General features: G+C 40.3%; 1 protein-coding gene across 1 annotated transcript in view; it reads right to left on the bottom strand.

Moving 5' to 3' along the window:
* Positions 1–3785, bottom strand: part of il2rga (interleukin 2 receptor, gamma a) — a 4535-nt gene extending 750 nt beyond the window's left edge. The window contains 6 exon segments of the mRNA XM_035666824.1: positions 903–963; positions 1702–1818; positions 1919–2052; positions 2341–2507; positions 2958–3048; positions 3737–3785. Of these exon segments, the coding sequence (XP_035522717.1) occupies positions 903–963; positions 1702–1818; positions 1919–2052; positions 2341–2507; positions 2958–3048; positions 3737–3785 (619 nt within the window).
* Positions 3786–10645: the final 6860 nt, after the last annotated feature.

The raw sequence follows: 10645 nt of genomic DNA, 5'->3' as shown, positions 1-10645 counted from the left end.
CTCTTTTGGTGGTTTAAGCAGTAGGAGGAAAGTGGGGTGATCCAGGCTTCATGCATTTTTTTTTATTATTACATAAATATCTTCAAAGGTGAATGACTTATCAATACATTACAACTACCATTTTGTCGACCTAAATTTGGGTTGGGAAGAATAAACATCAACTCAAATACAGCAATTAAACTAGATTCATTGCTAGAATAATACTTTGTTTTCTTTTAGAAAAACAAATTACACTTGGTTGCTGAAATATGCATCTGATTTGCATAAACGGTAATATTAAAAAAGCCACCTCCATTCGTGCTAAGTCTTAAATATTTTTTAACTTTAATGCCTTTTGTTATTCAACTTACTTTTAAGTGCCTTGAGCAGATATTGAAGACATACTAAATTTTATCATCTTGAACCACCAGGAGGAGTTGGGGTCTTGGATTTGTGAAGTTTTGGGAAACTCAACCTGGACTGGTTCTCTTTAACGGACTTGCACTGCCTCTTCAGATGAGACTGTGGAAGTGGAAAGAGGGCTGGGTAGACATGTCTGACTGGTCACAGGGGGACCGACCGAGCAGTCGGTTGGTCGGTTTGGTGAGGGAGGCGTGGAGCTGTCGGAGCTTCGCTGGGGTCGGCTGGGGGACCTGCAGTTTACTCACGGACAGGGCAGAGCTTCCATCTAGTTAGCGCCTCAAAGGTGACTCTCTTTCGGCCTTCAGAGAGTTGAACCAAGTCGTTCTAACAGGAACAAACTTGATTACTTGTTTTGCCTTCATTTCCTCGCAATGGCACATCTGAATATGAGCCTTGCAGTCCAGTCGAGCGGAAATATCTCACACAACTGTTAGTCTTGTATTGGAATTCTGTCAATGACTGCCGGTAGGGGGACAACACAGAGCTCTGGGGTGCTCTACCTTGGACGTCATGAAAGATCGGGGGGATGGCTTGGGACCACTGGGATGAGATGTCCTGCTCCTGTGTGGGAGTATTTTCACTTTTAGATGATTTTTATCAAACAGTTCATCTACTTTGTTTCCCTTCGCTCTTTAGCACTGTAGTTGAGGGCCGGCGTTAGGGGATACGGACAGTGATTGATGTAAATTTTGCCATAAACATATCACTGGCATTTTGTGATGAATATCCTCACAAACCAATATACTGTTACTTGATTTCAGGAATATTACGTTTTACATGCAATTGCTGGCTTGTGAGTTTTTCTTCCATTATCACTGCATTTATGGGTCCTTTAAACATTTTTTGCACTACATACAAACTGATAACGCTGTTTGTTTAGGTAATATATATAAGATTACTAATCACAATTCATGAAAAATTACTCAGCGTATACGCTTCTAATCCCAACATTACCGTGACATATGGATTCACAAACCACCCTTTCATTGGTGCAGCACATTCAGGACAAACGGAATGAGGGCTGAGGCCCACGATACAGCCCTGGGCGTCACCACAGATATTTGAATTATCCATTTGGACTAGATTCTGTGAGGCGGGACGAGGAGAGCAGTGGCATTTTTAGTGTATGTATGTTGTGCACATGCAGGCAACAGATGCCATGTATTTAAATCCCTTGTGCTTTTGGTAAAAATCATATAAATTCATAGGGCTTATTAATTTAACTGCTTGGTCAAATAATCATGTCAATTTTAAAGGAAGTTGTTTAAATTAAGTATTTACTGTTTGAACTGATCTGACTGATATAGACTCTCCACAGAGATTTCCCATTTTGCTCCGCACTTGCAGCTCATACTGTGAATTGCTGGAGATCAAATTGATGCAGAAATCCTGCTTCCCAGTACTGACTCTAGAAGTCTGTGGACAATAAGATGGAGTTGCAAAAGAGGGATAAATGAGTGGGAAATAAAACAAATATTGAAAAATATTATACATGGTGTATTTTCAAATTGCATACATCCCACTTCTTGTTATTGGTCCTGAAGCGAACTTCACTATCCACACAGTTTCTAAGAGTCTGGTTCCAGTAGAACCACAGGTTAGAGTTGGAGTCATTCTGGACAGTCAGGTTGGCTGGTGGATTTAACTTCACTGGAGACAACACGGACGACAATCAGTGACACAGAATTACAAAGTAATAGGGCAGATATGCCAATATATTTTTATATTTTTATGGTCTGTTTTTATGTCAGAACACTAGCATTGTTTTTTCTTTCCTGGAGAAAGATTATAGAGTTAAATTAAAGTTATGCAGCACCAGTAGGTGTAAAAAAGAAAAAAAAAAGACTCTCGATAAATAAAACCGTCTCTCCTTCAATTAGTTTATCATTTTGAATAGTACCTCCCAATGTTATGTTGCACCCCAGTAAATAATCATACCTTTATTTTTAAGATCATGCTTCGTATTAAAACTGTTGTTGCCATGTACCAGTTTGGTATAAAATGTATTGAACCGGTCTGTGGAGTCATAGTGCTGGTTACATCCAGTGTTTATGCCGTTCTCTGACATATAGGAGGTGCACTCTTTGGCTGTTTGGTAATGGAACCTGTGTAGAAAAAAATATTTAGTCATTCACAAACAAAACAATGTCAGTCAATCATTAACTAATCTCATATTAGCCTGAGGACAGGAATAACTAAACATATTACACTATAATAAGTTGTACTTTTACTTTGTGATGTTCTTCTCAGGGAATGTATTTATCAGACTATAATTTTATTTTAGTTATACAAGAGTTAATGTTCTTCGCTCAGTGTGAAGAACAAGAAACATTTATCAAGCAACTTGTGATGTCTCTCAAATCCTAAGTGATCACAGCATCAATCACATATGCTCTGAGCAGGAATGGCCAATCAGAGACAAGGATTTACCCTACACCTACCCCATGTTTATTGTTTAACAAATTAACAACAATCTAATAAATTCAGAATACACAAATAGGGTCATTAGGGTTTTATGGTTTGAGTTTGTTAGGGTTATGTCACAGATTACGAACCAGCCATAGAAGGTGTAATTGACCTCCGGAGTCCCCTGCTTATTCTAAGAAGACTGAACATATTTCAGATGCACCACCAAACAGTCCACATCTGTCAGAGACAAAAGAGAATAGTTTAACCCTGTGCACCACTTGGTACATTTTTTTGCATTTTTCAATTAAAAATACTATTTTGCCTGTATTACTGGTAACGAGACAACATTTTGCAAGGATCAAATTTTTTTATCAAATTTTAAATTTCATCCTTGGATCTAATAGTATAACTATAATACACTGTGTAAGTTCCACCTTTTACCCTTCAAACATTTTTTGCACCATTGACTCCCATTATAACATTTTTGATCCTACTCTAATTTTAGCAAAAAACAATATTTTACATATGATTACCTTTTCAATCTGGACTTTTGGCTTGAAATGATTATTTTTTTCAATTATCCATCATGACGTCATTTTTCACTATATGGCTGAGGGCTCCATTATATGCTGTTTCATTGAGGCCTTTTTCTGTTGCATTTCTGACTATTGCTTGGCAACAGAATACATGATTTCAACTAAAATGGTCTAGGTGTGTTGGTATTGATGTAAAAGTGTGATATGAATGTGTGTATTGAGAAATTTACGTGTGTGTGTGTGTGTGTGTGTGTGTATGTGTGTGCAGGGAAACAGAAAGGGATTCTTGCTTTTTTATGCCACAGACCACATCCTTTGAGCTCTTCATTAGTAAGAAAATGATGTAGATGTAGATGAAGAGAAGCTGTGGGCCTTTATTGGGTTGCTACCACCATGTCGCACCACAATGTCCTGGAAGAGGTTCCAGCAGATCAGCATGGCCCTCAGGTTCGACGACTGCCTGAGCAGACCAGTGCGTCAACGGAGGGACAAGATGGCTGGCAGGTAGGCCTTATACTGTATGTATGTATGTATGTATACTTGCTCTCCTCCCAAAAGAAAAATTAAAACTCACATATGATACGCCTCAAATGTCATGACTCCTGCGGTGTGATTGTGTGGTTTTGTTTTCTACCCTAGTGTGAGTGAGGTGTCTGTCTGCTTGTTCCCTTCCCCCCTTGCCCTCTCTCTGTCTCCACTCACCTGCTGGTCACCCACAATCAAGCACGCTTGCCTTCAATTAAGAATGCACCTCACCACTATAAGAAGCCTGACTGACATCCCTGCCGGAAAGTTGCACCACACACAGTATGTTGTGTGCCTTGCTTCAGCTCCTTAAACTTGTTAGCCAGTGTAGTCTTTTGATTGCCAGCCTACTTGCCACATTTTTTTTAACAGTTTCCTCTGCCACCAGATTCGCCTGTCTGCCAGCTCTCCACACCGGTTTACCTCTACCACCCTTACCCCTGGACTCTTACCCCGGACTTCAGCCAGCCTTCAGATCGCCCCTCAACACACCACAGAAATAAAGACTTTGTGTTCATTACTACCAGTCAGCTTTTGGGTTCAGCCTCAGAATCGTGACACCAAATTTGGATTTAAACAAGTAGGCAGAGTCTACTGTGAAATTTTGAAAACATATCAAAGCACCAAATGCCTACGCACTAATTAACAAACCCCATTGTCACAGGAGATAGCAACAACACAACAGTATAATATAACAATAACTGTATAACAGGCATAACATGGGCTGTTTTCAGATAGTTAACTTCAAAGTCCAAGATACCCGATCTTTCCACCAGCATGTTAATGAACTATGTGACAGAGAACATCAAACAAATTACAATGTTCACACAAAACTCACTGAGATGCCTCCTAAAGGGGAACCTGCTCTGCCTCCTCAGATGAGACTGTGAAGGTGAAAAAGGCTATAAAGGTTATGTTTATTGCTAACAATCAGGTCAGACCTGTCTGACCCTGCATTGTTAGCAATAAACATAACCCAATGTTTTTGTTTGCTATTATTAACCAGTTTGTAACTCCATCCCCTTCTGCTTTTCATGCCTCCCCTCCTGCTGACTGTGAAAAAGTATTTTTTCATTGGTAAGATCGATGGTCAAAGGTCCTATTTTACTGTCTGACTTTACTCCTGTCTCTCTACAGACCCTTTTTAAAACTGTCGATCATATGCGTCCCTCCTCCAGTCCCTGTGACACAGTTCCTACAACATTTCCAAAATCCATCCTCTCTGTCTTAGGTCCTAGCCTGCTTTCTATCATCAATTCCTCTCTCACATCAGGGTCCGTACCTGACCATTTTAAAATTGCCAGTGTGGGTGCCCGGTTAGCTCAGTCGGTAGAGCTGGCTACCCATATAAGGAGTTGCTGCAATGCCTGGGTTTGAATCAGACTTGTGGCCCTTTGCTGATGTCATCCCCTCTCTCTCTACCCCCCTTTCCTGTCTATCTTCAGCTGTCTCTGTCCAAATAAAGGCATGAAAAAGCCTAAACAATTAATTTTTAATTTTTTTTAAATTGCCGGTGTTCAGCCATTTCTTAAAAAACCCTCTCTTAATCCAAACCAGTTAGAAAGCTGTAGACCAATCTCCAAACTTCTGTTTTTACAAATCTTTGAAGAAATTGATGCGGACGAGCTCCTGAAGCTGGTAGAGGGTCAAAGAATTTTTGACAAATTTCAATGTGGTTTTCTCAAAAAGCATAGCACAAGACAACATTACTAAGAGTGTCTAATGACATTCCTTATGCATGCTGTACAAAGGTGAAAGCATCTCTTTTCTTCTCGATCTCATTGCTCCTGTGATACCATCGTCATGGATAGAATTACAGACACTGGTTGGCATTTGAGTACAGCTGAAACAGTTTTCTATCATAAAACTAATAGTATAACTTTGTGTCTGCAATTAATAATCATTCCTCCTCTGCTCCCCTGCTGTGTGGGTGGGTCTTCTTGGTTCCAATTCTGTTCTCCTGTACATGCTTCCATCTGGGGATTTGTTCACCTTCCAAGACGTGTCATACTACGTTATGTTGATGAATACACGATTTACTTCTCTGAGAAACCCAATAACGCTGAATCAACTTCCTCCCTCCATGAGTCTTCCACCAAAGACTGGATGTCTGGATGTTGGCTTCCTGTGAAATTCAGAATCAGCTATAAGATCTTACTGATTACATATAAGGCACTTCATGACCTTGCCCCCAGTTACATTTCAGATGTCCTTGTTCCTCATTCCACTCCCCGGCCTCTTCACTCCTTAAATCTAGGCCTTTTGTCCATTCCCGCTCCAACTGCAAAACTAAAGGTGACCGTGCCTTTGCTGTTTTAGCCCCAACATTGTGGAATAGTGTTCCCCAATCACTCAGATTCACTGAATCTGTGGACTGTTTTAAGCAGCTCCTCAAAACCCACCTATAGGCAAGCCTTTTTATAGATCTCCTTCTTGTTTGTTTTCTCATCTGTCGTCTCTCTTTTAATTTATCCTTTCAGTCTTGTTTTATCTTCCATATGTTTGTATTTATACCCATTTGTATTTATATTTTTATTTGTTTGTTTGTTAAGCACTTTGTAACTCTGTGTTAAAAAAAGTGCTATATAAATAAAGCTTTTCTTACTTACTCACTTACTTGTCCACAGGGACTGACACAGAGTAGTTGGTTTGGTTGGTGGTGAAAGAGAAGAAAAAGAGTCCCTTCTTTTGACAAGAATCAGGAGATAAAATGTACTTTGTGCGTGACAGAAGGGTGAGACAGATATGCGCTAAAAAAGTTGATATCTGTGGGTTTTGTTTCCTGTGAGAGGAAACTGTGTCTTTAGAAGGTATCGGATGCACAACACAGAGACAAATTGTTAAACCTTCTCTATTGAATTATTAAAAACATACTGAATACCTGTTTTTTAGAAAGCTGTTTTACATTCCCTACAATTTTGGGAATGACTAATCCTTCCAAGTTGTGCTGTGCTGAGATTTAAAGAAAGCTTATCAAAATCAAACACAACTCACATAAAATCATAACTGAATTGTAACATTTAGTTTGTAATATATCCCAGGACACAGCTTGCCTTTGATCTTTTGCCAACTAATATTGCAAATAATAATAAAAATAATAAAAATAATTTCTTACTCAACCCCCACGTCTGTGACAAACTTTTGTCTCGAAAATCAGCTCATCTCAGCTCATTTCTAGTGAATTGGACAGGGGTTTTTTGTGTGAATGTGTGATTACTGAGTTCTTATTGCTCTGTTTTTTACATAGAAAGTATGCAGATGTATTTTTGCTTATCTTGTCTCTGTGTGGCCACACTGAGTCATGGTCAAATTAAAATGATTCATACATGCTAAATAATACTTTTGGTGCAATACAGAGTTGAAACTACAATCAAATATTGCTATTGCATATAGTTAAAAAGACTCATGGTGCTGAAGTGGTTGAAAAGTCCTTAATATTTTTAACATTATTAGCTTTATTTTATTCAATTGCTTTTAAGTATCTTGAACAGATATATTCTCATGAGGCCAAACATCATTTATCAATTTTCTGATCCTTGCAGTCATGCAGGAGATGTGTCAGATGTGGATTGTGAAGTTTTGGGAAACTCAACCTTCACTGAGATGCCTCCTGAAAGGGAACCTGCTCGGCCTCCTCAGATGAGACTGGGAAGGTGGAAAAGGCACCGGGGCAGACAGGTCTGATTCTGCGGTGCCTCAATGGTGTGTGCATCTTGTGTGAACTTTCCCCTCATTTCTTGCATACTTGCCACATCAGGCCATAATTTATTGCATTTTATGACCAAAATTTAAATGGCAGACCAGAGTGAGTCAATGAAGTGATGCGAGTTACTGAAACAAAGTTATTAAACTATATTATTAATATAATAATATATATTATGTTATTATTATTGTGATGGTCCCTGTCTAGTGTTGATGTGCTGATGTGGTTGACCAGTTCTTGTTTTTCCTACGTGTCCTTGAAGGTACCATCAGCAGAGTACAGATTTGGAGCACCTGGTTCAGGCGCTCCTAAAAGGATAAAAACCCTGTCTCAACTCTGCTCTGGTCTCTCTCTCTCATTTGGCTGCATCCCCGCCAGCAGCAGCAGCAGCACATTCTCTTTGTTTGGTTTCTGCTTTGTTCTGAGGGATACAGGGGCAAACAATTACATTGTTGACTTTGTATTGTCTTTTTCAGGGGACACTTTCACCGGTGACGCGGTTCTTAGCCGGGGAATGGGTAAGGTAGCTGTGGGTGTGTGACCAGCGTTGCCTATTGAAGGCATACACCTTATTTTAGAGAATGGCTTGGCTGGGAGCAGAGTTTGGACCGACACTCCTTCCTCACCTGTAGTCACACTTTGTCCATCTGATTTGGTGTCCGAGAAGAATCCTGGTGAAATATTTGAGCGTGTTTTGCCTGCCTCAGAGATAAGTAATGTAGCGACTGGTTACTTTTTGCATAATAGGTTGCTGGTCAGAAAATGGGTTCCTGTGAGTGAGGATGGGGTATAAAGAGTGGTCCCAACAAAGTTTCGTTCCCTCGTCTTGAAAGTGGCACGTGACGAGTGTGGACATTTTAGTGTCCGGAAAACATACCTCAACATCCTGAAACATTTCTTTTGGCCTCGGATCAAAAGGGACGTGTCGGCATACATTAAAAAGTCAAGCCTGCACCACTGCAGCCTATCCTGACTGTGTGAACCGTTTAATCATCTCATTGTGGACTGCGTGGGTCCGTTGCCATGTGCCATGTCTGGTTGTAAATATCTGCTTACTGTGATGTGTCAGAGCACTAGGTATCTGGTTGCATACCCGTTGAAGTCAATTACGACCAAAGCCGTCGTGAAGGCATTATCTCAGTTCATTTCTATATTTGGCATTCCCAAAGTGATCCAGAGCGACCAGGGGTCAAATTTTTCGTCCCATGTTTGGACAAGTGTTGAAACTGTTGCCAATAAAACAAAACCAATCATCGGCATATCATGTGCAAAGCCAGGGTGCTTTGGAAAGATTCCATCAGACTCTTAAGTCTCTCTTGCGTGCCTGTTGTACTGAGCTAGATAGAGACTGGGAAGAGGGGCTTCCATGGTTAATGTTGGCTGAAAGGGAGTCAGTACAGGAGAGTACAGGCTTTAGCCCAAATGACTTGGTCTTTGGACATACAGTAGGCCTACGGGGTCCACTGGCAGTACTGAAAGACAATTGTGAAGATACTGACCCACCAAAGAATCTGGTTGAATTTGTGAATGGTTTCAGACATCTTCTGTTTAAAGCTGGATGTATGGCACGGGAAAAACTGGGTGCATCTCAAACGAGAATGAAAGTGGTATGACTGCAGTACAGAGCGCCAGGAGTTCACTCCAGGAGATCAGGTTCTGGCACCTATTGTTGGTTCGCCATTTCAGGCTAAGTACACAGGCCCATACATAGTCAGTGAGAATTTCGGATTTGAATTATGATGTTGCAACACCAGGTCGCAGGAAAACAAGGCGACTCTGTCATGTTAATCTCCTCAAACCTTACTACAAGCGTGTAGTGGAGACAGATTTGGACCAGGATGGGAAGAATGTAGTGTGTCCAGCTCTTGCAGAGGTTTTGGTGCAGGAGGCAGATGTCCAAACCGGAGTCTGATGCGCTGGTCGCTGTTTCTCCAGGCATACGACCTGGACATTAGACATATAAAGGGAACAGAATGTGTGTCTCGTGCTCCTCTGCAGTGAATCGTCATTGGTGTGATTTTCCAAGTTGATATGGCCTTTTGTACTGTTGTTCATCTGTTCTGGCTGCGCCTATCATCTTAATTTGCTTCTCAGGTACCGGGGTTGCTGAGGATGGGTGGGGGGAGGTTACAGTTGAAGAATCCAGCATAAAGGTCATGTATCATTATTTTGTTGAATAATTTCGTTTTTGTACCTGCGTGGTGTGGTGATGGTATGCTGGTGATCCATGTGGCACCGGGTTTCCTATGTGTCCTTGAAGGTACCATTAGCAGAGTACACATTTGGAGCACATGGTTCAGGCTCTCCTAAAAGGATAAAAACCCAGTCTCAACTTTGCTCTGGTCTCTCTCTCTCTTTCGGCTGCATCCCCGCCAGCAGCAGCAGCACATTCTCTTTGTTTGATTTCTGCTTTGGTTTCTTTTTACAACATTTACACCTCATATTGCTCACAACATTTACATTACTGATGTTACTGACTGACACACTTCACAACTGTACTTATAACCTCAGTTGTTTAAGTTAATATAATAAATTCACTCATTTCTAGCCATCTATTGTGTCCTATGCCGTATTTGTCATAGCCTAGGAGCCGGGTTGTGACATTATGTAGAATGAAAAAAATAGTTTGCCCTTCATGTATTTTATCATTAATTTTGTTATTTTTTATTTCATTTTTATCTCTGTGGAGCACTTTGTAACTTTGCTTTGATAAATAAAGTGTATTATTATATTCATCTATACATCTATTTAAAGCTATGATGATGTACATTATACACACAAAACATTTCTTCACTGCACTCAGCATCACCTGCATATGTAACATTACATAATCGACACTAAAATTACACAATATATAGGTCTATCATAATGAAAAAATCTCCTTTTGAAATGAATGTATATGCTTCTTCTCTTTGTCTTTCCATTTTATTTTACCTTTGTCTTACCGTGTTTGTTTTGCCAACCATCACACCTTCAAGCGCCATGACGTGTCGCTGTCACCACTTTCCCCTACTCACGTCTGGGGCTTTTATTTTGAAGAACCGGAAGTTCCCGTGTTTTGATAGCGGCT

Source organism: Morone saxatilis, unplaced genomic scaffold, assembly GCF_004916995.1.
Source record: "Morone saxatilis isolate NCDOM2014 unplaced genomic scaffold, NCSU_SB_2.0 Contig20, whole genome shotgun sequence".
Taxonomy (NCBI): domain Eukaryota; kingdom Metazoa; phylum Chordata; class Actinopteri; family Moronidae; genus Morone; species Morone saxatilis.
This window is presented reverse-complemented; position numbering and strand designations above follow the sequence as displayed.